This window comes from Silene latifolia, chromosome Y (assembly GCF_048544455.1).
Source record: "Silene latifolia isolate original U9 population chromosome Y, ASM4854445v1, whole genome shotgun sequence".
In the NCBI taxonomy this organism is placed as follows: Eukaryota; Viridiplantae; Streptophyta; class Magnoliopsida; order Caryophyllales; family Caryophyllaceae; genus Silene; species Silene latifolia.
Window position 1 is genome coordinate 234430722 of NC_133538.1, and position 27156 is coordinate 234457877.

At 41.1% G+C, this 27156-nt stretch overlaps 3 protein-coding genes across 3 annotated transcripts; all 3 read right to left on the minus strand.

Annotated features, from left to right (window-relative positions):
• Window positions 1–36: 36 nt before the first annotated feature.
• Window positions 37–1890, minus strand: LOC141630264 (uncharacterized). Its single transcript, XM_074443109.1, has 4 exons — window positions 1278–1890; window positions 832–1196; window positions 633–713; window positions 37–132 (listed from the first exon to the last, which is right to left on the minus strand). Exons 1-4 carry the CDS (start codon window positions 1888–1890, stop codon window positions 37–39), a joined length of 1155 nt encoding a protein of 384 aa, XP_074299210.1.
• Window positions 1891–2258: 368 nt separating this feature from the next.
• Window positions 2259–3554, minus strand: LOC141630265 (uncharacterized). The gene is made up of 2 exons (XM_074443111.1): window positions 3159–3554; window positions 2259–2987 (listed from the first exon to the last, which is right to left on the minus strand). The coding sequence occupies exons 1-2, from the start codon at window positions 3552–3554 to the stop codon at window positions 2259–2261; spliced, it is 1125 nt and encodes a 374-aa protein (XP_074299212.1).
• Window positions 3555–16965: 13411 nt separating this feature from the next.
• On the minus strand, window positions 16966–17343 carry LOC141630266 (uncharacterized). The gene has a single exon (XM_074443112.1). The coding sequence runs from the start codon at window positions 17341–17343 to the stop codon at window positions 16966–16968; it is 378 nt and encodes a 125-aa protein (XP_074299213.1).
• Window positions 17344–27156: the final 9813 nt, after the last annotated feature.

The following is a 27156-nucleotide window of genomic DNA, read 5'->3' on the forward strand; positions in this document are numbered from 1 at the left end:
TTGGCGAGGTGAACTCCCCCGCGTTGATAGAGTAGACTACTGCTGAGGAAGCTGGTTCTTTCCAGGAGGCTGCTGTTGTTGTGGAGATCCATGAGGCTGCTGGCAATGAGAAAGTGCAGCGTGGTCCTGTACCTGAAATGGGGAGTCAACAGGAAAACGCATGAGAGGTGCCTGAGAGGGAGGTCATTGACCTGACCTCTAGTTAAAAATATTTTAAATTTTTATGATTGGTAGTCTGGCCTTGTGATGGCGCAGACTTGTAAGTACTTTTTTTTGGGAAAGATTAAGTATATTAATATCAACAAAAGAACACATCATCCAGTTAGAGTGTTTACAAAACTGATGCTAACACCCACAACAAGCTAAAGCAAAACAAAAAACTGATACATCATCTATGTGGACTGAATGCTTTTAAGCCAAGTATCTTTCTCCCTAGTGATAACAGCTTTGTTACGAGCCCAAAATCTGGTAGAATCTAGGATGAGTAACAGTAAACAAAAATCGAGCTCTGTTACGTGCCTACCAAATCAGATACACAAGCATCACATAGCAAGGACACACAATCCTTCTACGCAAGATGCTATATCTCCTCCCTCTTTTGTTCTAACCAACCCGGTCTCGTGGATTCAAACAAGTATGAAGTTTCTGCTGCATAATCTCAGAGCATCTCCTACTATATTCACAGCCAAAAAATAGGTGTTCATGGGTTTCATCTGCAGCATTACATAAGTAGCATTCCATAGAAGGAGATCCACCCATTCTAGCCAATCTATCTCGAGTAAGAAGCCTCCCTAGCATGACTGCCTAATAAATGAAAGAGATCTTAGGTACATTTATAGTGTTCCAACAGATTTTCCACCAGTTAACAGAGGCCATGGGAGTTCTAATCCAGTCATAACCAGCTTTGATAGTATAAGCATCACGTTTCCCCAGCCACTGGTCATCAGTATACGCAGGCCTAAAAAAGAGCATGATATGGGATATTTTTTTCCAAGACCAACTACAGTCAGAATGAGGAGAGTAGTTGGTCCAATGTCCACCTCTAAGATACACATGATTGATCCAGCGGACCCAGAGATGATTCTTCTTAGCAGCCACCCACCAGACATACTTTTCCAATAATGCTTTATTCCAATTCTTAGCATTTTTAATGCCAAAACCACCTTCAGCTTTTGGATTACAACAGTGATCCCATCCTACAGCAGGGGCACAGAGATATTAATCTTTCCCACTCCATAAAAAGTTCCTACAAATTATATCAATGTTGTTCATAATGCCAGAAGGAATGAGGAAGATGGATCCCCAATACGAATGCCGGGTATGCAAGACAGAGGTGACCAAGGTTAATCTGCCAGCATAAGACAAGTGGTTGGCCACCCAAGCTCGAATTTTTGCAGTAATTTTGTCAGTCAATTTCCTCCCATTATTCTTAGAGAGCTTCTTAGAGGAGATTGGAACCCCAAGGTACTTAAAAAACAGTTCCCCTTTCTTAAATCCAGAGATTTGAAGCACCTCATTCACAGTGTCATTTCTTACTCCATTAAAGTAAATCTCAGTTTGATCTTTATTGAGGCAGAGGCCAGAAGCAGAAGAAAAAGTGACAAACGCCCTAAGCATCCACATGATTAACACTGCATTATCTTTAGAGAACATAAGCAAGCCATCTGCAAATAGAAGGTGATTTAATTTCCGGTGCCCACAAAGTGGGTGGAACCTAAAATTGTCTTGATGACCAACTACTGCCAGTATCCTTAACAAATAGTCCATACAAAGGGTAAACAAGAGAGGAGACAAAGGATCACCTTGTCTAAGACCTCTCTTGCCTTTAAAAAAGCCAAAGGACTTACCATTCAAGGAGAAGGAGTAAGATGAGGATGAGACACATTTCATAATCCAATTAATAAATTGGCCAGGAAATGTTAGAGCTGTCATCATCTGCTGCAAGAACTCCTACTCCACACTATCATAAGCTTTTTTAAGATCAATCTTTACCAAACATCTAAGAGAGGCAGCTTGTCTATTATAGAGTCTGATAATATCTTGACAGATGAGAACATTCTCTACAATGTTTCTCCCTTTGACAAAACCACCTTGAGTTACACTCACAATGTCAGGTAATATTTCCCCTAGTCTGTTGCATAAAAGTTTAGCAATGCACTTGTATAAGGTGTTACAGCATGCAATAGGGCGAAATTCCATCACAGTTTTTGGATTACTAACTTTTGGAATCAGAGTAATGTTAGTGGTGTTGAGTTGCTTCAAAAGATGACCAGTGTGGAAGAATCTTTCACAGCAGCACACACATCCTGTCCCACTATAGCCCAAGAATCTCTGTAGAATTGGCTTGTATACCCATCAGGGCCAGGGCTTTTATCAGCAGAAATTGAGAAAATACTCTGCATAATTTCATTATCAGTTACTGGTCTAAGCAAAATTTGCACACGTTGATCAGTAATAAGACTGCCTGTCCTCACAGTAGGGTTGTGAACCTTAGTAGTTGGTTTACTTGATCCCAGCAGCTCAGTGTAATAGGATAAGAATGCATTCTCAATTGCCATAGGATCCTGGTGATTGACTCTATTAGTATCAGTGATTTGGGACACCTTATTATGGATTTGCCTGGCTTTGATCCTACTATGATAAAAGTTGGTGTACTCATATCCATTCATTAACCAGTCCACCTTTGCTTTCTGTTGTAAATAACTAGTTCTTGCCTTGTTTAAAGATCTATATTTCTCTGCAGCTTGCTGTTCAGCAGCTAATAGTTGTTGATCCTGAGGATTAAGATGCATTGTAGTTTGAAATCTATCCAACAGAGCTCTAGCAACTTTAGCACTCTTCTCAATGTCAGAGAAACTGTTCTTGTTTAAATCCCTCAAAGGCTTCTTCAAATTCCTAAGCTTAGTGACAACTTGATACATTTTGACCCCTGAAATGCTCTTATTCCATTCAGTGGCAACAACCTCTTTATAATTAGGGTCCAAGCTCTACATATTGAAATACTTAAAGGAAGTATGTCTGACTGGTGCCTCATTCCTTCTATAACAAATACATGGACAGTGGTCAAAAGTGCCCTCATTCATGAAAAAAGCTGAACTTTCAGGATATAGATGAAGCCACTCTATGTAAATAAGACATCTATCAATTCTGGAAAATACTCGAGTGGTAGGATCTTGCTTGTTATTCCATGTAAAAAAGGAGCCATGGGCTGGAATATCAGTCATCTCACAATATTCAACACACTGCCTGAAACCCCTAATTTCACTCCAAACCACTTCTCTGCCCAGTCTTTCATTATAATCCAACACTGAGTTGAAATCCCCACAAATACACCAAGGTTTAAGGCATTGATCTTTAAGCTGATTTAGATGCTCCCATAGGCTAAGTCTGTCACTATCAGAATTGGACCCATAAACAACAGTATACAAAAAAATATCCCCTGAATTAAGATCAGAGACTTCCACAGTTATATGCTGGTCACTGTTAGCAATGAGTTGAACACTAAACAATTGAGGTACCCAAATAATCCACACTCTACCACCTGGATGATGCATATTATTGTTGATACCCTGCCACTGATGTCCTAAATTATTAAGCACATAAAGAAAATCTTGGTCCTTTATTTTAGTCTCCACTAAACCAAATAAACCAATTTTATTTTGATAAAGAAAATGCTTAATATCTAATTGTTTATTTGGATTATTCATACCTCGAACATTCCAAAATCTCAAATTATCCATTATCACTATTGATATTGATGCCACTCCCCCCTTCATCTTGTACTAAATTTGTCCCAATATTAGCAGAATTGCCCTTAGGTGGAGAAACAGCTGCCATATAAGATGTCCCAGGTCGAAGACGTGAGACATGAGCATGTTCTTGCCTCACTTTGTATAATAGGACTGGCCGGTGTAGAAAGATGAGCAGAGTTATGTATAGTTATCCCACCAAATAAAGGAGTGGACGGCTTCACCCCCTCTGGCTGGGTCTTACTGGCTGTCTTAGGACGGTGCACAGGAGGTTTTGCCACTGGTCTCCAGACCTGGACTTGGTGAGGAGCAGCAGTTTTCTTCTTACAGACATCCTTCATGTGACCAATCCCTTTACAAGAGCCACATACCACATGTTTCCATATATATTCAACACACACACATACTTCATTGCTTTTTTCATCCTTAAAAATAAATTTTCTTAGGGAAATCTTGTCCTACCTGCACTTCAACCATAAGTCTTGCTTGTAAGTACTTTTAAAACGCTTTCCTTTTGTGGTTTCCGCCGTGGTTGCGTTCTTTAGACTCTGGGCCATGCTTGGCTTGGTAGCATGTTTGGCCATATTTTGAAATGGTCCTTGCCCAGTTTTGGCAAGTTTTTTACTTATGTCTTGACTTATTTGTTGATTTTATAGATTTAGTCACATATCAGGTGGTTAGACTTAGCTCAGGGAGCCATTGCGTCAGCCCAATAGCTGATTTAAGTTGGTAGTGGCCGTGTCAACCTAGGAGGTTGATTCAGACCTGTCGTGTCAGCCTGAGAAGGCTGATTTAGACTTAACTAGCTGTCGTGTCAGCCCAGGGAGCTGATTTAGACGTATGCTGCGTTCTGACTGGAGGTGGCGTGTCAACCTAAGAGGTTGATTTAGACCTGTCGTGTCAACCTGAGAAAGCTGATTTAAACTTAGCTAGCTGCCGTGTCAGTCCAATGACTGATTTAGACATATGCCGCATTTTGGCTACTTAAGCTTGTTCATGATGCAAGGTGTGTTCACCACGTTTAAAGCCAATAGAGGCGTACCTTAGGCAAGTTTATCGTCATTCTAGGACCAGTGGAATGTTGCAGGATCCTAGTAGCTCAGAGATCCCTGCGCTCTATATGTTTGTGCATGTATGCTGGGGCCCTGACTATGCCAAGTACTCGGTGCTGATAGCTACTGTTGGGGGTGGTATCCGGGGTAGCTGCGTGAGCTTTGAGCTGTCGGCCAAGCTTCCCTTCGTATGTTCCAAAAGCCGCCTGATGAGAGTGCTCCTATTGGAGAATTAGGTTAGGCATATTGGAGTGTCATGTGCCTTGTCACCCGCATTCACAGTTGACAGTCCTGCTGGCAACACTTTCAATATACCATAGATATTAGAGTGCAGAGCGGCATTTTCAAAAGAGCCCAAAATAGAGAAAATCTACTAGAACAATGTGAAGTACTTGGCGCTATCTCATGGGGTTCCAGAGCAATCGTGGTCCCAAGAAGCTACAGACCACACGGCTCCAATAGTAGTTTTAAGTTTAAAGAAACGTAAACAAATAAAAAAGAGTGAAATAAAAGTTGGTAGCATGCCTACTACCTTTTTCTTTTTTTTTGTTTTTTTTAGGGTTTTCTGGATAAAAACTCTGTACACTAAATTCTACTTGTTATCAAAAGTGATACCTCTTCAGGTGAAGTATGTTCCATGGTTTGTGTATTATGTGACCATTCATGGTCATTAATCTGTACGCCCCATGGCCAACAACGCCTTCAACTTGGTATGGTCCTTCCCATTTATAGGCGAATTTGCCTGCTTTGCGATTCCTGGTGTTTTGGAACAACTTGCGGAGAACTAGGTCTCCTACCTCCAGGAGCCTGATTTTACGTTCTTGTTGTAGCTTTTGGCGACTGACTGTTTTTAGGCAGCCAGACGTATCTTTGCGCTTGCTCGTAGCTCATCTATCGTGTTCAGGCTCTTGATCATTTTTGCACTCTTCAGTTCCCCTGTCATACATCCATACCTATGAGTTGGAACTAGAACTTTTGATGGAATTACTGCTTCTGCGCCAAACACCAGGCTGAAGGGTGTTTGGCCTGTCGCCGTCTTTGGTGTAGTTCTGTCTGACCATAGTACCAGTGGCAACTCATCTGCCCACTTTTCTCCTAACTCCTCCAATATCCTTCTTAAATTGTCCATGATGATCTTATTGCTAGATTCAGCTTGCCCATTGGACTTTGGAGTCCTGGGTGCTGACGTTTTTTAGAGACATGTTCCATCCGGCACAGTATCCTTCCGCGTCTTTTGACACAAATTGTGATCCGTTGTCATATATAATTTTTGATGGGATACCAAACCTGCAGATGATATTACGTTTGATAAAAGAAATGACTTGCTTATTTTTTACCTCCGTGAATGCTTCTGCCTCTATCCACTTTGAAAAATAGTCTGTCATTGCTAGCATCCACAGTCTGTTTCCTGGGGCTCTAGACAGAGGGCCCACGATGGCCATTCCCCATGTCATGAATGGCCAAGGGGAAATGATGGGATGCAAAGGTTCTGCTGGCTGGTGGATCATTGGCGCTGACCGCGGGTAGGGGTCACATTTCCGAGCGTATTCTGCTGAGTCTGCCCTCATTGTACGCCAGAAGTAGCCTTGTCTGAGGGCTTTGTTTGACAGACTCCTGCCCCTGCATGGTTTTCGCATTCGCCACTGTGGAGGTTATGCAATACGGTATGTGCTTCTTGTTTATCCAGGCACCGTAAGTAGGGTCCTGCCAGTGACTTTCTAAAAAGCACATTGTTAATCAACGTGAATCTGGAGGCTTTCATTTTAAAACCCCTTACCTCCTTTTTGTCATCTGGTAGCTTGCGGTGCCTCAGCCAATCTAGGTAAGGCATATGCCAATCCGGGTCAGCTGACTGGTCGTTTGTGCTTAACAGAACTGTTGCTCCGTCTTGCTGGTCTTCTAGCTCTCCTTTGTCTACTTCCTCTACCTTTTGGATTGATGGTTCCAATACATGCGCGATGGGGATGCTAGCCAGCTCTGTTGCCTTGAAGGTTGCCCCCAGGGTTGCTAGGGCGTCAGCCTCCACATTCTGGTCTCTAGGGACCTGTTTGAGCTTGCAATCTCTGAATTTCTGCTTAAGCTCATTCGCTACTTTCAGGTAGGCTATCATCTTTGAATCCCTGGCTACATATTCATCATTCACATGGTTGACTATAAGCAAGGAATTTCTATATACCTATAGGTTTCTGACTCCCAACTCCAGAGCTAGCTGCATCCCTAGTATCAAGGCTTCGTACTCTGTTTCATTGTTAGTTGCCTTAAATTCACAATGAAGCGCTTGCGCTATCAGATCCCCGTGTGGAGATCGCAAGATGAGGCTTACCCCTGCCCCCCTTTGATTGGAGGCACTGTCTATATGCATTTGCCAGACTCCAGCTTCCTTATCCCCTTTGAGGGTTAGGATTTCTTTGTCTGCCAAGTTTTGGATAGCTGGGCTGAAATCTGATACGAAATCTGCTAATGCTTGTGACTTTATCGCCGTTCTTGGGTCATACTTAATGTCATACCCACTGAGGTGTACGAACCATTTCGACATTCTGCCTCAGGCTTTCTTATTATAGATTTTAGCGTGTAGTTAGTCACAACATGTATGGTGTAGGACTCAAAATAAGGGCGCAGTTTGTAAGAGGCAATTACAAGTGCAAGTACCAGTTTTTTGAGATATGTGTACCTGGTCTCTGCTGGCAGCAGAGACTTGCTTACATAGTAGATTAGCCTTTGCTCCTTATCTTGCTCCCTGACTAGGACCGCGCTTACTGCTACCTCTGTGACGGCTAGATAAAGGAACAGTGGTTCTCCCTGTTCTGGTTTTGATAGTAGTGGCGGGGTGCTGAGGTAATGTTTCAGCTCCCTGAATGCTTACTCATGCTCTGTGGTCCATTCGAACCTTTGAATCTTCCTCAATATGTCGTAGAATAGCCTACATTTGTCTGAGGATCTTGAGATGAACCTGCTCAAGGCTGCTACCTTGCCTGATAGCCGTTGCACATCTTTTGGCTTTTCTGGTGATTCTAGTAGTAACACTGCCTTAATCTGCTCCGTGCTGGCTTCTATTCCCCTTTGAGTTACATTGTAGCCCAAGAATTTTCCGGATGAAACTCTAAAGGTGCATTTGGAAGGGTTCAGCTTCATTTTGTATTCTCTGAGTGTACTGAAGGTTCTTGCCAGATGCCGCATGTGATCCTTGGCCTTCTCCGACTTTACTACCATATCGTCAATGTATACCTCCACGGTTCTTCCAATTTGTTCCTTGAACATCCGGTTGACCAATCTCTGATACGTGGACCCCACATTCTTCAGGCCGAAGGGCATGATGTTGTAGCAGTACATCCCCCTTTTAGACATGAATGCTTTTTTGTCTTGATCTGCTGGATCCATTTTGATTTGGTTGTAACCACACCAGGCGTCCAAGAATGTTAACATCTCGTGTCCAGCTATCGCATCTACCCTTGCGTCAATGTGGGGTAGCGGGAAGGGATCTTTTGGACATGCTTTATTGAGGTTGGTGAAGTCCACGCATACTCTCCACTTTCCATTATTCTTAGGCACTACTACCACATTTGATAGCCATTCTGGATATTTTACCTCTCTTATCTTGTTTGCTGCTAGCAGGCTATCCATCTCTTGATTGATCACTTTATTCCTTTCAGCTGCAAATTTTCTTCGTGTCTGCTGGATGGGCTTGCATCCTGGGTCGACGCTGAGCTTGTGTGTTATGATAGATGGGTCTATTCCTATCATGTCATCATGGGACCATGTGAAACTATCCATATTAGCTTGCAAAAATTCGATTAGGTGCTGCCTGAGGTCGCCCGTGCATCCTGCCCCTATTAGCAGAGTTCTTTCTTGGTGCAGCTTGTCTAGGTTGATTCGATCCAACTCCTCGGCTGGGGGCTCGATGTACTTGTCCTGGACGTGCTGCTTCTGTAATTGCTATGTTGGAGGACTGGTTGTGCACTTCAATGCCTTTTTGTAGCAGGCCCTGGCTTCCTCCTGATCTCCACGTATTTTCTCTACTCCCCAGGGCGTGGGGAACTTCACACATTGATGATACGTTGAGGGGACTGCCTTCATTAGATGCATCCATGGTCTTCCGAGGATAACATTTTAGGTATATGGTCCATCTATGACCAAGTATCTCACTTGTTTATTGATTCCTCCTGCGTAGGTTGGAATCACGATATCTTCCAGTGAGTTAGCTGTTTCCCCATTGAACCCCACCGGCGGGATGGTCTTAATCTGCAAGTCCTTCTCGCTGAATCCCATATTTTCTATGGTTTTTAGCATGATTAGATTGATCGAGCTACCAGTATCTACTAGAACCTTTCTAACCGTGCAATTGGCCATTGACAGTGCTATAATAAGTGCATCATGGTGTTCCTGGTTGTCGTGTATATCTTATCGTCGAAGGCGACATCAGGCAGGTCGCTGTGGGAAACTCTGCAGGAGGTCTCTGGTATGTCCCCCTTAGTTTTAGTAGCACGTCTCTTGGCTGCTGAATATGTTAGTCCGCTTAGGTCTAAGCCGCCTGTTATCACGTTTATTATCTTGGTGCATGTAGACGGTGCTGCGTGCTTTGTAGAGCCCATCTTATCCTGCTGCTTGCCCCCACGTGGTAATAGGTGGTTCAGCTCCCCTTGCTCGTACATGCGTCTGATCTCCCTGCGCAGAGTGTAGCAGTCCTCCGTGGTTAGTCCGATGTCACAATGGAATTCAAACTTTTTTTACTATCTTTTCGCCATGATTGTCCTTCTACTGGTGGCCTAGGCCACCTTACTCCATCTCCCATTTCTCTGAGTGCTTTCAGGATTCCTCCGACGCCAGTTGTGAATTAATATTCTGCCAGTGTACGGAGTTGCTGATTCTCCTCTCTATTGCCGATTCTGTTGACTCCCCTACCATATGTCCTATATCACTCCTCCTTCTTTCCAGTGGACTGCTTTCTGCTTTATTTCTCTATGGCCGACGTGCTGGATACGCTTAGCGTGCTTGGTATACTGGCTCTAGCTAGCAGATCTTCTTCCAGTCTGATTGCAGCTGCTGCCTTTTCATGAACCGCTTCAAAGCTATGATAAGGGTGCATAGTCAGCTACTTATATAGGTCTGACTCGTGGTGTAAGCCCCTTCTGAATGCTTCCAATGCTGTTGACACGTCACACTCACGTACTACCACCTTTTCGTTATTGAACCGGGTGTTGAGTTCCCCAATGGTCTCGTTGGCGCCTTGAATGATCCGGTACAAGTCACCAGCGTGCTTTTGTGGCTTTCGGCCGCTTGCAAACTGCTAAGTGAACGCATTTACCAGATCGGCAAATGTGGATATCGATCTGTTAGGTAGGCTTACGAGCCATCCGAGTGCTGGCCCTTACAACGTGGACCCGAACCCCTTACACATGCAGACCTCCTTCACGCGCCCAATGGCTGTTACAGTCATCATTTTTTGTTTGTACTGGCTCACGTGATACCGTTGTGCCGTCAAAGAGAGTCATGTTTGGGTTGTTGAATCCCTTTGGCATGGTGACAATTGATATTGCATCCACGAATGGTGAGTCCGCGTAGCTGTCAGGCGCTGCCTTTTCAAGTGGAGGCGGCATCCCTGGGACCCTGCTCAACATCTCCCTTAACTCTAGATACTGCTTATTCGTTAAGCTTCCCAAGTCTGAGCTACTGTCGTCTGTCATCTGCTGATTCTAAATGCTGCTTCCAGGCCTAAGTTCCATAGGGTTTTGAAGTGGCGTGTTATTTAATGGGGCTGTCGTCATAAGCGTCCCCTGATGCCAGCTTACTTGCGGATTGCCTACGGACCCTGCACCAGGTGTCTGGATAGTTATAACGAAGTTACTAGCTGGGATGTTACCTGGTACTATCTCTGTGTGGCTGGCAGGCTGCCAACTATCTGGTGTGAGGTATCCTAGTCCCCGTGGGACTATCCTCTCTCCTGTTGATACTGCTGTTAGATCCAATATGGTTACCAGCTCGGCTGGAATCTACCATGGTTGGCTCCTATTGCCTGATGTCGCCTGTATGAGCTCCACTATTAGGGCCTGGTCCTCACCCTCTGTGCTTGTTGGTGTGCTTGATTGCTATCTCAGGATGTCTATCTATGCCCAGAGCTCCCTGTTCCTCCTCTTTGCTTGAGCTTCCGCTTTCTTTTGATCTTCTCGCATGCTTTCCATCACTTTCTGCAAGTTTTCCATGCCATTAAGTAGGGTTTGTGTTGGACATGGCGGTGGGGTGAGATTCGAGCTTCCAGGTCCCTTATCTGATTTGGAATGCGTCGCCACGGCAGAAGTTCTGGGAGGTAAGGTGACTTTTGCCATGGGTGTGGTTCTTGATGTGTGTCCGGGTGCTTGAGTTTGAGCCGTTGATGCTGGATTCTGGATGGGGTTTGGTGGTATTAGCGGCTGACTACTTCTTGACCGGGCTGATGATGTTTGTTTGCCTCTATCCATTCTGTATTTGAGTAACTAACGGTGACGACCACAATGCCCCACGGTGGGCACCAAACTGTTTTGGTAATTTTCTACCGAATTAGGTTAAACTAGGTCAAAGTGGTCTTATTCGTTGTATAGAAACTATATCGTTTGTATGAATACCGAGTATGGAAAATAAAGATGTAAACAAAGATTTGACACAAGAGATTTCGAGACGCGGAAAGCCCAATGTGGGAAACAACTGCGGGAAGGGACGGTACCCTTCCAATGATTGCACTAGCTTTTAATATGAGAACGAGTACAAAGGAGATGGCACGATGTTCTAGCTAGCGCAATGCATGATGCCCGTGTATGTGTTTCTGAATGAATCCTCCTTCTCCTCCTCCTTGTCTATATATAGGACCTAAACCCTAATAGGGTTTAGGTTGCTTGCCGCGTAAGTAAGCCGTGTCCGGATCTGATTGGGATTCTTTCCATGATTTGCTATCTGGAACCTTATTCTCCCTGATCTCCCTAAAATCTCCCTAAAATCTCCCTGAATATTCTTAGTGCACAGGCTCCTCGTGGCTATTAGTTTGCTTGGCCCAATCCTGACAGACCTATCTTCTATTGGCGCAATGTGCAGAATTTGGCCCAAACAATGGGTTTGAGAACACAACTTCTTTTCCTCTTCTTCTCTCAATGAAGGCCTCATCCGTTGATCTCCGCTCCTGAGGAGATCGGGGGGTTCTACATTACCAAGAAAATTCTTCTCATAGAAAACACCAATGGCCATCACGGCCCTCATAATGTTTCCTTATGGATTTCTTCTCTCCATTAGTCATCTGGCTTTAGATAGGAATCTTGCATGACATCCAACCCGTGTCGTAACGGTGTCGTCGGATGATCTACCACCTCGTTACACATGTCGTCCTGAAAGTTACGGGTCGGGCATATCTAAAGTGTATCTCTCCGTTCAGGCGCTGACCTCTAGCAGTTCCCTTTGATGGCTCTTTCTTGGCGGCGGACTTTATTGTAACAGCAAATTTTGTATTGCGATAACTGAAATACAAAACAAGGAAACAATTAAATTTTATTAATAAATATCAAAAGTATGTGTACAATCTCTAATATATCCTCTGATTCTAATATGCCGTAAGGGATACGTGTACAAGGTACACGTGGGGGGTGCGCGTGTAGACAACTTTAATTGCTCTACGCGCGAAGTAGATGTGATTTATTGAGAGGGTCGCGATGACTTGAATCTCTCTTGAAGGTTTGGATTTGTGATTGAATCTTCAACGCAGGTGGCACGATTTGATGTGCTTGTTGACTGCTTGCAATGATTTTGATAGAGATGATTTGTAGGAATTTTGTACCTTGTTCTCTCTGGCTCCTTTGCAATTATGAATTTTCAACCCTTTGAATGAATGTGGAGAGCTCTATTTATAGAGTTTTAAATCTCCTTGTTGGACTTTGGTGGTCACAGGCCCATTTGTGGGTTTATTAGTGAACTTGGTCCAAGTTTGCTTCTTTTCGGGTTTAGTGATCCGAATAACTTCTTTGGTAATCCGAATCGACCCACATTTCATTTAATCGGGACAAAATAATTAAATTAAGTTAAAATTTGGTATTAAATCAAAATAATTAATTTATTTTATTTATTCGGCACTTTAATAAATTTTTCGTGCCTACAAATTGCCCCCTCGGGACCTTGTCACGTGCGCCTTTTTTGGTGTCTTGACGTGGCGAGGTCTCGATACATTTTGCTGTGACTTGGAAGTTGATGATGAGCGCCCTAACTTGTCAAGAAGGGCTCCTCCACTTGTCTTGACTTAGAAGTCGATATTGAGCACCCTAACTTGTCGCAAGAATGAGCGAATGACCCATTTTTTTGTCACCCTGTCGTTTTCCAGCTCGGCGAGTGAATTTGCATTTGACTTGAAAGTCAAGGGCACCTCAACTTGTCGTTGAGATCATCCATTTTTCTTGTAATGTCACCCTATCATTATTTGATTTGGTGAGCGACTTTTTTTTCCTTTGACTTGGAAGTTGAGTAGTGTACCCGAACTTGTCGTAAGGGTAGTAGCTTGCGGAATTTTTTTTGACGTAACCCTGTCATTTTTTTTAGACTTGGCGGATAACGCATTTTTTTTACTTGTCTAACAAAGTCATCAGGTACCCGAACTAACTTATCGTAAGGATGACCAATTTTTTAACGTCTTCGTTAGTATCTTGACGGGTGATATATAGACTGACACCTCTGTGATAAAACCTTTTTTATTTGTGGAAGTGTTCCATATTATTTGACGTTTCAATAAAGGGCATAAACTAGTTGATAATTGTGAAACAAACTCAATCTCATTATTTAAATTTTTAGGAAAGTAATACCATTGTATACTTCTTCAACCTGCATAGGGTTTATGGAAATCCACAACCAATATATATGTACAGCTATTTCCTTCCGTCCACACATTAATCATCAACACAATTCTTCTTGACGGTATTCTTTATTTCTGAAAATTCTTGCTTGAGCTGTTCTCTTATTTGTCCATGCCTTTAAAGCACACAACTTCGTATTCTTAATTTCTTATCTCTTTTTTTTTTCACGAATAGAATCATACTCTATTGATACAGGAGACCGACCCGGCATGTTTCTGATTTCTCGACTCGTTCAGCAATTTAACATACTCCAAGTAAGTTAATCTCCGATGCTAAATTTGTTATTGCACTCTCTTTCTCTTTTTGTTTAGTCTTTGTATATACAATAAAGACGAATACAATTTGACAAATGGAGACTCGGTGATGTTGGCAACGATGGAGCCCTCTCTGCATATGTGCAACAAATTTATCGCCTTTCTTCTTCCTTGCTTGGTCTTTGTTGTACCATGTTTATTGAACAAGTTAAATTGACACAACCATATGCTTTAGAAATGTTGCCTTTAGAAACACTCCAGCCATGCCTAAATTGAAATTCGAGCAAAGCTCTAATCATACTATGGCCTGCGTCTTGTATATCACCGACCCGAATTTTTCTTTACTTAACGCTCCGACCATAATATAATATTGATTTAATCCTTGACCTAGTCACTGATCGCTTGGATTGAAAGACTTGATAGACTTGATCTTGTATTTTTATTACAGGTGAAATCAACACCGTCACAGCAACATTGGTGTGGTGACTACTGCATGTTTATGTGAACTTTGTGCAATGACAGAATGTTTATGCACCTTTGACTTGTTTTTTTTCTTTTAGTTTAGGGTTTTTTGTCAGAAACTACCTTATATTTAGGGGTATTTGTAAAAATACTACCTTACATTATTTTTTCTGTTTTCGACTACCTTTGGTTTCTTTATTTTTGGTCAATAACTACCTATGTTAAGAGTCTAGACAGAATTGGTCAGTTTTCTGGCTTTAACCTATCTCGCGTGAGTCCTTTATGTTTCAAACTTGCTTAGACCCTATTTTGGAAAGTCATGATGTACTTACGCTTAACTTTAAGAGATGTTCGTAGTTACTATTAAAATGTGAAAACATAAATTATGCTTATTTGAAGTTAAATTGTGGTTTGAATGCACTTGATCATTGTTGTTAGGTGTTAAGAGAGTAATGTGAGATAGGTTAATATCGTTAAATCGACCAAATTTTGCCATATTTTGAGCATAGGTAGTTTTTGGACAAAAAAAGAGAAAACAAAGGTATTCTAAAACAAGAAAAATAATATAAGGTAGTATTTTTACAAATACCCCTAAATATAAGGTAGTTTTTGACAAAAAACCCTTTATTTTATTGCATCAATTATGACATCGCATCTTACTATAATTGTTTTCGCTGTTGTAGGTTAAAAAGGTAACACTCAATTTTTTTTTTCTTTTTTGAATGCATATTCTTGCCTCAGTTTCTTTTTTGTTTGATTGCTAGTGGTCTATGCAGAGATTATATCATGTCCTTCTAGCGAAGCAAATGCAATTTATTCATCAACAGCTGAAGATCTATTATTTCCGACAAGTTAACCAATCTTCAAAAGAATTAACAGGGTGAACCTGTTTTGGGTCGTTGCGATAGGATGAAGACTTATTACTTGTCAGGGTGAACCCATTTTGGGTCATCGTGATAGGATGAAAACTTATTACTTGTCAGGGTGAACCCGCTTGGGTCATCGCGACAAAGTGTGTCAGGGTGAACCCGTTCGGGTCATCGCGACATGGCGCTTGAAGACTTATTATCTGTCAGGGTGAACCCGCTTGGGTCATCGCGATAGGCTGAAGACTTATTACTTGTCAGGGTGAACCCATCTTTGAGTCATCGAGACAAGATGAAGGCTTATTACTTGTTAGGGTGAACCCATTTTTGGGTCATCGTGCCAGGTTGTGTCAGGGTGAACCCATTTGGGTCATCGCGACACACTTTTGAAGACTTATTTCTTGTTAGGGTGAACCCATTTTGGGTCATCGCGACAGGTTGTGTCAGGGCGAACCCATTTGGGTCATCGCGACACACTTTTGAAGACTTATTGCTTGTTAGGGTGAACCCATTTTGGGTCATCACGACAGGTTGTGTCAGGTTGAACCCATTCGGCTCATCGCGACACACTTTTCAAGAATGATGCAATGAACCTCTTTATGAAGATCAGACTATTATTTCATCACACCTCCAACTTACCCTCTCCCTAGGAGACCTGCCGGATGAATACAATTCTTGATTTGATGTCCCCCCTACTTGTAAAAGACTTCCTCATATTCTCTATACTTACTTGTATTTTTCTCTTTTTTTTGCAGGGATGCAACTCGCAATGGATCTGACTCGTCGACTCCAAGAGATTACGAGTCACTCCTGGATGGGTCATCTTGGGTTCCCTTTGGAGTTACCATGCAATGAACTCGCTCGTCGATTGTAAGGAAGTTCTAAGCCTTTATGTGCCAGATTGCTACATCATTTCATCACCTGTATGCGATGTGACCCTCTTTTTTAAAGATCTATCCAAGGCTAACCGTGAAGCAAATAGTGTAAAGACCCCGCTCAAGCGGAACTCTTCATCGATTAACATGACCTTGATTTTACAACCTTGGTTGATGATTGATTGTAATTTTAGCCGTACATAGTTTAAACTCTTGCGGGCCAGGAGTAATTATTTTTCTGTAATTTTTTTTGGTTTTTTTTTTTGGTGTGGCTGCACTTGAACAAAGTGTTTGCTCAAACTGCCTACGTACTCGCAAAGCTACCAAGATGACAACTTGCAAGATCAAGCCAACGTAGTTCAAGAGAGGGATTTTTTTTTTGTTTGGAGGTGTGGCTGCACTTGAGCTACATGTTCACCCAAGCTGCCTACGTACCTGTGAAACACAAAGTGTATTTCACAAGATCAAGCCGACGTAGTTCATAAAGGAAGGAAGGAGTTTTTTTTTTGTATACAGTATAATCTCTTGCTTAGGAGCTTTGACTTGCAGTTTACGCTCTTGCTTAGGAGCCTTCATTGTTGGGATTTAAGAATAGTAACGTTTCAAAAACTTCCCATTGATTAAGCCTACCCGAACACCGTCTTCATCCACGATTTTGTAAGCACCATTTGTGTAGACCTCCTGTACCACGTATGGACCATCCCACTTAGAGGTGAACTTGCCAACTTGCTTGTGAGAGGTGATGATTGGTCTTCGTACTGCAAGGACGAGGTCTCCTACTTGGAAAGAACGAGGGCGCACCTTTTTGTTGAATGCGCGTGACAACCTTGTTTGATAGCACTGGAGTTTTTGTTAAGCTTCTAATCTTTTTTCATCTAGAGCCTCTAACTCTGCTAATCGCAATTTGTCATTTTCGTCATCCGTGTGTGCTTCTTGAATATCGATGCGCAAGGAAGGGATCTGTAGCTCTAATGGTAACACGGCCTCTACTCCATACACCAACGCATACGGGGTTGACTGAGTAGGTGTTTTGTATGTGGTACGATATGCCCACAATGCTTCACCAATCCTTTCATGCCAGTCTCGCTTCGATTTTGATACTACTTTTCTCAACAAGCTGCAAAGGATCATGTTAAAGGCTTCAGCCAAACCATTTGCAGAAGCATTGTACATGGATGACTTGGATGACTTATACTGTTTGAACTTGAATTTTTCTCCCAGACTTCTCATCAGATGGTTGAAGAATTGTTTCCCATTGTCAGTTGTGATATGCTGAGGTACACCATATCTGTAGATGATTTGGGTTCGAATGAAGTGCACAACATTTTCTTTCTTCACTTCCCGTAGTGTGATGGCTTCTGCCCATTTTGAGAAGTAGTCAGTGGCGGCGAGGATATACTCGTGTCCATTTGAGGCCTTTGGAGTAAGAGGTCCCACAACATCAAGTCCCCAAGCTTCAAAGGGCCATGAAGAAATAGTGGGGTGCAACGGCTCTGGCGGTTGGTGTATGAAGTTTGCATAGAATTAACAAGGTTCACATTTTTTCGCGAAGTCCATACAATCTTGCACCATGGTTGGCCAGTAATTGTTGGAGCTTGTGTCCTCCACAATTAGTGTGATAACATTTATAAATCTCTTATAGGTTCACAAGTGGTATCAGAGCAAGGCCACGAAATTATTTTATATGAATTTCATAATTGAATTTAAACAATAAAGTTTGATGAATCGAGAAAATTTTTTTTTTCAGCCGTGAAGAAATTTTTTTTTTGCCGTATGGTAAAAATTTTTTTGCCGAAAAGTTTTTCTGTTTTTTTTTGTTGATTTGTTCCATTTTGATTTATTAATATTATTGTTTTAATTTGTTAAAATGATGATATGATGAATTTGTAGTTGTTTTGATTTATTGAGGATTAAATTAAAATGTAAATGGAAATCGTCTTGTTTGATGATGTTAAATTTGTTTTTGTTATATAGTTTTTGGCATAGATGGTTTTAAATCGTTGTTTAGAATCATGTTTCATTAATTTATATGTTCATGATTATGCCAATCTTGTTCTGATAGCAACTATAAACGAATTTGTTCATCTAAATGTTTTTTTTGTTATTAGGGCTTAATGGCGTGTAAAAAAAAAGTTTATGTTTTTTTTTGTGGCCGTTTGCCGTGACCAGAAAAAATAGAGGGTTTCTGTTTTTTTTTGTTTTTATGGATATGCCGAGTGCATTTAAAAAGGAAATATGTTTTTTTCGTTTTTGCACAATGCCGTGAGCATTGAAAAGAAAAAAAAAACCTGTTTTTTTTAGTTTGCCGAGAGCATTATTAATTTTTTTTTTTTTGTTTTGTTTTTGGCCAATATTGATTATACATTAAATTAATAATGTATGATTAATTGTTGTGAAGAAGTTCACAATTTTTAGATACCTAATTATTTTAAAGAAGTTTAAAATAATGTTGGATTAATTCATATTACAAGATTAATGTGAATTAAGATTGAAATTATTGTGAGTAATTGAGGAATTGTCACATAATTTGATCATTTAAATAGGTGGTTTGGATAAATTAATCTACATAATTAAGGAATTATGTCTTGCATGTTTAATTTATTAGTTGATGCATTTTTTTAGTTGAATGAATCGTTGAATGGATTTGTTTACGTATTTTTGCAATCGGTTGTAATTTGTAATACCTAGTGTGGCCTTAGTTAAATTATGTTTTCGTAATGATGGAAACATAATTTTTAATGTAATTTGAGATCTCGAATCTCCTTTTATTTTCCTTAAGTATTATGTTTTGAAATTAGAATGTAAATATGTTTATTTTGTAATTTTAATTGTAATTCTAAAGAAGACTAAAGATGGAGATTGGAGCTCACTCCCGCTACATGGACCAAGATGGAACATCAAGACAAGCTTCTCGGGTCCAAGGATGGATTCCAAAATTGTATTTTATGTTCATTTTGGTAGATAGGCCACACTAGGACTTTATTTTGTTTTACGTTTTACCGTTCTTATTGCTTTTCATTCACATGATAGTTAGTGCATCATATTACGCCTAAAACCAAACCACCTACTAAAATGCATGAAAATTGACTTATATAGATTGTATGTTAGTTTTCATAGACATACAGATGTCACACAATTTATTAAGCCATCACCTTAGTTTATTCATTCTCGCATGCTAGATATTAGTTCACTTAAAATGAATTAAAATAAAGTTGATGGGATCTTCCTCTAAAACTGAAATTGAGACTAGTCTTTATAAGGGCAAACAACTATGAATCCCTTCTTCGTCGGTAGGCATATAGGACCTTACTCTCCATTTGACCCCTTCTACGTTGGGTAAGTAGTTTGTGTTGACTTAGTTTACCTCAACATTATAGTCCGAAGAGTTTCTCGTGATTATGATGGACTAAAGATAGAATTTACAGAAATTTATCGACCAAGAATTCTAACAGTAGAATTAGCCAAAAGTTTGGCTTATCAATTTACAGATAATTGAGTCTTGGGATCATTTATATAATTCTTGAGGGAGGTCAATTGTATAAATGCTTGAATCTTTGCGTTATAAAAGTATTGCATTAGACTTAAATGATAAACGATGAGTATGCTTATTATATTTATTCTTCTTTTTCGCAATGTAGAATGTCTTATTTTGATAATACTGTTACAACAAATGGCTGGAAATAACGAAATCCCTATGCCAAGTGCCACACTTGGACGCGAGTCCTGGCTGAAAGCTTTCATGGACCCCATGAATCAGTTCACATGTCTGAAAAATGACGGGTCCAACTTTGCGGACTGGGAGGCATCATTGCGAATGTCGCCATTCTTGACGGTAAGCTCAAGTACTTAACTGAGCCAATACCGGTAAACCCAGGCCCCAATGCAGGAGTAAACGAGTCACTTGCTTATAGTGACTTCGTCATGGAAGCGGGTGCGATAAAGAACGTACTTATCTTTGCAATGGAAACCAATTTGCAGAGACGCTTCATTGCCCAAGGTGCAAACAATATTTTCACCACGCTCACTAACGAGTTCTCAAAAGCACCGAGAATCGTTACTTATGAGCATATCTGTCGCTTCTTTGATGCGAAACTCCAGAAGGGCCAACCGGTTAGCCCATACATTCTTAACATGATTGAGAATGTCGAGAAGCTGGAGGCACTTGATTGCAAAATCAGTGAGAGCATAGTCATTGACCGTAAGCTTCATTCACTTCATGATGGTTTTGCCCTCTTCAGGGCAAATTACTATATGAATGACATGAAGAAAAGTCCTCATGAGCTACACTCACTTCTCGTACAGACCGAGAAGGATATGAAATTGAGTGGGAGCATGAAGCAAGATGTTCTCATGATTTCCAACAAGAATAAGGGTAAAGGCAAAGCTCCCGGCGACCTAACTGTAGGTAAGCCAAAGTTTAAGAAGCCAGGAAACGGTAAGAGTGGGCCTGGTGAGACTAGTGGCTCACAAGGCAAGGCAAAGAGCAAGGGAGGTGACATTGAGTGCCACCATTGTCACAAGACTGGACATTGGAGGAGGAACTGTCCCGTTTACCGTGAGGACATAAAAGCAGGCCGCGTCACTCCTGTTGGTATGTCATCTTATATTCATATGATTGAGATTAACCATGCAAGTTTCAGAACTTGGGTACTTGATACTAGTTGTGGTTCTCATCTGTGTAATCATTTACAGGGCCTAAGAAACATCAAACCCCTCGCAAAGGGTGATGTGGACCTACGAGTCGGAAATGGAGCACAACTTGCTGCAGTCTCCATGGGAACATATGTAATCCAACTCCTTATTGGGTTTGAGTTATATTTATATAACTGTTACTAAGTACCTAGTTTATCTAAGAACATTATTTCTGTTTCCGTACTCGATAAAGACGGTTTTGCATTTTCAATAAAGGATAATAGTTGTATTTTCTCTTTCAATGAAATGATTTATGGCAAAGCAGTTTCCATGAATGGAATTACATCTTAGATCAAACTACAGATATATTACACGTGAATAATAAGAAGTTAAAGGTTGGTGACAAAGATCAAACCTATCTATGGCATTGTCGAATGGGACACATAAATGAAAAACGTGTAAAGAAACTCGTCGAGAATGGGACTATTCCCGCATTCGATTTTTCTACATATGGCACGTGTGAATCATGTCTTATTGGCAAAATGACTCGAATTTCCTTCAAAGGTGTTGGAATGCGCGCTAGTGACCTATTAGGACTCATACATACTGACGTATGTGGACCTATGTCAATTACCGCTAGAGATGGCTATAGATATTTTATCACTTTCATGGATGATTTGAGTAGATACGGATATGTCTACTTAATGAAGCATAAAAGTGAGTCCTTTGAGAAATTCAAGGAATACCAGAACAAGGTTGAGAACCAACTGGGTAGAAAGGTTAAAGCACTCCGTTCAGATCGGGGTGGCGAATATCTTTCAAATGAGTTTGATCAACACCTTAAAGACTGTGGAATCGTTTTACAGTTAACTCCACCTGGAACACCTCAATTAAATGGTGTGTCCGAACGGGAAAATCGAACATTACTTGATATGGTTTGATCCATGATGAGTCACACGGTAGTACCTGATTCATTATGGGGTTTTGCTCTTTTTTCAGCTGCTCTTATACTTAACCGAAGTCCGACTAAAGCTGTCGACAAGACTCCATATGAAATGTGGAGGGGAACGGTTCCCAACTTGTCCTTTATTCAGGTTTGGGGCTGCGAGGCTTATGTCAAGTGGAGACACGAGGATAAGCTCGGCCCGCGATCGGTTAAGACATACTTTATTGGTTATCCAACAGGAATGTTTGGTCATTACTTCTATTCGCCTACCGAACATCAAGTTTTTGTTGCGGCTAGTGCGACGTTCTTAGAGAAAGAATTTCTCGAGAACAAGACAAGTAATAGAACCATCGAGCTGTCGAAGATTCCAAAACCAACAACCAAGGAACAGATGGAGGAAGTTGTTCCTCCAACTGATGATACGGTTAATATTCCTCAGGAACCTAGGAGGTCGGGTAGAGTCTCTAATCCTCCGGACAGATACATTGGTATGGTCGAGGAGAATGACGTTTTGCTCCTAGAGAGTAATGAACCCGCTACCTATAAAGGTGCCATGACCTGTTCCGACTCAAAGCTATGGCTTGAAGCCATGCAATCCGAGATGGACTCCATGTATGAGAATGACGTATGGGATCTTGTTGATTTATCTAATAAGGTAAAACCTCTACAGTGCAAATGGCTTTACAAAATAAAGCGTTCTGTAGACGGGCAACCAGATACCTAAAAGGCACGACTAGTGGCAAAAGGTTTCACTCAAGTGCACGGATTGCATTATGAAATTTTTGCACCCGTAGTTATGCTGCGTTCCATTCGGATTATCTTAGCGATTGCCGCTTTTCATGACTATGAAATTTGGCAAATGGATGTGAAAACCGCCTTCTTAAACGGTTATTTGGAGGAAGAGTTGTACATGGTACAACCCGAAGGTTTCATAGATCTTGAAAATCCTAAGAAAGTGTGCAAGCTTAACCGTTCCATTTATGGACTTAAGCAAGCTTCTCGGAGTTGGAATCATCGTTTCGACCAGGTGATAAAAGAGTATGGTTTCACTCGATCGGTCGAGGAACCATGCTTATATATCAAGTCAAGTGGGAGCAAGATTGTTTTCTTGATATTGTATATCGATGACATACTCTTGATTGGGAATGACATTCCTCTCTTATATTCGGTTAAAGGATGGTTGAAGAACCATTTCCAGATGAAAGATCTGGGTGAGGCACAACGCATATTTGGAATCCGTATCTATCGAGATAGATCACGACGGACGTTATCACTGAGTCAGGAGTCTTATTTGGATAAGATTCTTGAAAGGTTCAGCATGACCAACTCCAAGAAGGAGAACCTTCCAATGACGTCTGGGATGCAGTTGAGCAAGTCTGAGTCACCCACGACGCCCGAAGGGATTGAGCGCATGAGTCGTGTTCCTTTTGCATCAGCTATAGGATCAATCATGTATGCCATGATATGCACACGTCCAGACGTGGCATATGCATTGAGTATGACGAGTCGGTACCAAAAGAATCCTGGTGAAACACACTGGATAGCTGTTAAAAACATCCTTAAGTACCTATGGAGGACTAAGGATAGGGTATTGACTTATGGAGGAGATACTAAGCTATGCGCAATCGGTTACGCAGATGCTATCTTCCAAACGGATCGAGATGACTCAAAATCTCAGTCCGGGTTAGTCCTTACTCTTAATGGTGCTGCGGTCAGCTGGAAGAGTTCCAAACAGAGTGTTGTAATCGATTCTACTCATCGAACTCAGTACTATGCCGCTTCTCGAAGCAAAGAAAAGGAAGCCATATGGATGCGTCAATTCTTACAAGGACTTACGATAGTTCCTAGTTCGAATGACCCGGTCACCATCTATTGTGACAATAGAGGTGCCATCTTCCAGGCTAAGGAGCCTAAGTCTAGCAACAAGTTTAGACATGTACATCGGAAGGCTCACCTGATCCGTGATTACGTGGAGCAAGAGGAGATAGTGATTGACAAGATAGCTTCGGATAATAACATCGCGGACCCTCTCACTAAACCGTTGAATTATGATAAGCATGAAGGGCACGTTATTTCCATGGGAATTAAACGTGTTCCCGAGTTGTAGTAGTTGATTATGGATTTGATACATTATCTTTTTCATATACTATTTATAACTTCATCGTTTTATTTCATATTTTGTTTTTTCATGTGGTTTGTACTGACAACATTGAACGCCACAAAGTGAACTGAATTACATTATATTTGTTTTGGTCCGTAATCGCCCATATGAACTGATAACTCTGGCTATTATATTGTGCAGTCGATTGATGGTGGGTTAAACGAGCCATAAGTCAATCAGTTGGCTGATCGATCACAAATACGGGTTATAACGATACCTCGTAGGACAATTTTTGTGACAACTTAATGGAGTCCTAAATGTTTAAAAACATTCAGTGCCAGGTCATGGATTGGACGTCCATTGTGTTCCTAGAGTTGATTATTTTGACTATCGACTGTTTCTTGAGATTAAGGCAGTTTTTGGGTGACTTTGGTTTCTTTCTCATGGTCTGCCGTAACAGGAGACTAAGTAGATTTTTTCTGGGTCATTTCATACTGTGCTTACATCTGCAGGATTCGAGTTGAAGAAAATATCCAACCTTTATCAGGTTTAGTTATTTCTCAGGGCCACTCGAGGAGTTGTAACTGAAATGCATGGCCATGCTCGAATGATGATTCGTATATCAGTTAAGTTACTCTCTAGTCGGGGAAACCACTCTGGATATTGATCACTTGTAAAATACGACCTTTGTGAATACGTATTTTGCAAATTGTTTTACATTGAGTGGGAGAAATTTTAGGATATGAGAATCGGTTATCGCACATACACTTGTGAGGACAAGTGGGAGTTTGTTAGAGCTTGTGTCCTCCACAATTAATGTGATAAAATTTATAAATCTCTTATAGGTTTACAAGGGTATACTTCGTATTTTATCAGTTGATTAACGATTACTTAATAACGGTTTTTTTTTTTTGGTGAAATGTGAGAGATTTTCATTAATCAATAAAGAGAATATTCAATTACAACATTACTTTAAAGTTTTTAGTACTAACCACAGCTAAAGTAAAATATCAAGTCTAGAAAGCCATTGCTGATCTTGGCTAGTAACAGGTTGTTGGATCATCTGACTGATTCGAGCATGAATCAGTCTCTTCAAGTCTTTAACAATATTTCTAGGCACTGTTAGCTGCAATTCCAGGCGACATTTGTTTCTCTCCAACCAGATGGTGTACCAGCAGGCCAACTTTGCCATTCTGCAAACATGTTGCTGCAACTGAGAGCATCTCCTATCAGGGACCAAATTTAGTTGCAGCCAAGTCTCTATTTGTCCCAAAATTTGCTTGCTGTATAAGCAGTCTTCAAAAAGATGGGAGTGAATTTCAATGCCATTTTCACACAGCACACAATCCTTAGAATCACTTATCCCATGAGCATGTAACTTTTCTCGTGTATTGAGTGCCTTATGAGAAATCAACCAAGCTATAAAGGCATGCTTAGGGACATTCCATCTATCCCAGACATCAGAATACCAAGGCACAGGTGGGTGTTGATCCTGTATCCAAGTATAACCAGACCCTACTGAATAGCCTTTAGGGTCAGCTACCCAGCAGTTATCCACAAAACCAGCATTCAGTTTGCACCTGATCTTACAAATGTTCCTCCAATTCCAATTAGAGTCACTAGGAGGGACATAGGTAGACCAGTCAGCATCTTTTAGATAAATATGATGAATCCACTGAACCCAGAGCCTATCAGCATTCGTGTAGATCCAATTGACAAGCTTCCCAACATTAGCAATGTTCCAACTTTCAGCATCCTTCACACCCAATCCTCCTGTTTTTTTACTGCAGCAAACAGTGGACCAAGACACAAGAGGAGCCCTCTGGTACTCTGTGCCCCCATCCCATAAAAAATTTATGCAGATGGCCACAATCCTCCTGATTATCATTTTAGGAATCAGAAAAATGGAGGCCCAATAATTATGAAGAGTATTGAGGATAGAATTAATCAAAACCAGTCTGCCAGAGTAGCTAAGCTTCCTAGCCCCAATCCCTCTGATTCCAGTAACAATCCTTTCCACCAAAATATTACAGTCCTGTTTAGTGAGTCTACCAGGCTGGATAGGGATGCCAAGGTATTTAAAGGGTAGACAGCCTTCTTGAAAACCTGAGATCTGCAAAATATCATGTCTCAGTTCATCAGAAACCCCAGCAAAAACTACTTCAGACTTAGCCTCATTCACCACCAGTCCAGAAGTAGCAGAGAATGTAGAGAAGGCTCTAAATAACAGCATAATAGATCTAACATCCCCCCTACAGAAGAGTAATAAATCATCTGCAAACAGCAAATGTGTCAATTTAAGGCTTCTACAGAGAGGGTGAAATATGAAGAACCATTTATGAGAAGCATATATCAAGACCCTTGACAAATACTCCATACAAATTGTAAAGAGCAAGGGAGAAATGGGGTCCCCTTGTCTTAAACCTCTTTTTCCAGCAAAATATCCAAAATGAGATCCATTCAGATGAAGGGAGTAATGAGGTGTCCTCACACAAGTCATAACTAAATGCTTAAATTTAGTAGGGAACTTCAAGGCTGTCAACATCTGCTCTATGAAATTCCATTCAATGGAGTCATAGGCTTTTTGTAAATCCAGTTTAAACATACATCTAGGAGAGGCATTACCTCTGTTGTACATCCTTACCAGGTCTTGGCATATAAGAATGTTTTCCAAAATACTTCTTCCTTGAATAAACGCACCCTGATTCCTACTTATAATGTCAGGAAGGACCACAGCCAATCTAGCACACATAATCTTGGAAATAGTCTTGTAAATGACATTACAACAAGCAATGGGTCGAAAGTGTTTGACACTAGTTGGTCTGTCAGTCTTAGGTATAAGAGTAATCATTGTAGCATTGATTTGAGTGAGCAACTTACCACTATCAAAAAAGTCTAACACAGCAGCACACACCTCATTGCCAACTATGTCCCAGGCATCTCTATAAAATTGACTAGTGAAGCCATCTGGGCCAGGGGACTTATCCTTAGGGATGTTGAACAAATGTGACTTAACTTCCTCTACAGTGACAACTTTACTCAGCACCTCCCAGTGAGCAGGACTGCAGCATTCCCCCAATCTGACTACCCTATCATTAATAGGGATAGTGCTCTTCTGAGATCCCAAGAGATCCAAATAATAATCCAAGAATGCCTGCTGAATATGAGACCCCTCAGTACAGGTCCTACCATCCTTATCCTCAATGCTTAGTACTTTATTTTGCAACATTCTTTTTTTGATTGAATTATGAAAATAAGCAGTATTCAAGTCTCCTTCAAGTGACCATTGAATCTTAGCTTTCTGAATCAGAAAGCTATCCCTAGCTGTCATAAGGTCCCTCAACTTAGTAGCCACCAACAACTC

Coding starts and splice junctions, on each gene's coding strand:
- LOC141630264 (XM_074443109.1), bottom strand. CDS start 1,890: ATGAAATGTGTCTCATCCTCATCTTACTCCTTCTCCTTGAATGGTAAG. Junction 1,197..1,277: donor CATCTTCCTCATTCCTTCTG/GCATTATGAACA, acceptor CCCCTGCTGTAG/GATGGGATCACTGTTGTAAT. Junction 714..831: donor TCTGTTGGAACACTATAAAT/GTACCTAAGATC, acceptor GTAATGCTGCAG/ATGAAACCCATGAACACCTA.
- LOC141630265 (XM_074443111.1), bottom strand. CDS start 3,554: ATGCATCATCCAGGTGGTAGAGTGTGGATTATTTGGGTACCTCAATTG. Junction 2,988..3,158: donor AGCAAGATCCTACCACTCGA/GTATTTTCCAGA, acceptor TTCAATATGTAG/AGCTTGGACCCTAATTATAA.
- LOC141630266 (XM_074443112.1), bottom strand. CDS start 17,343: ATGAGAAGTCTGGGAGAAAAATTCAAGTTCAAACAGTATAAGTCATCC.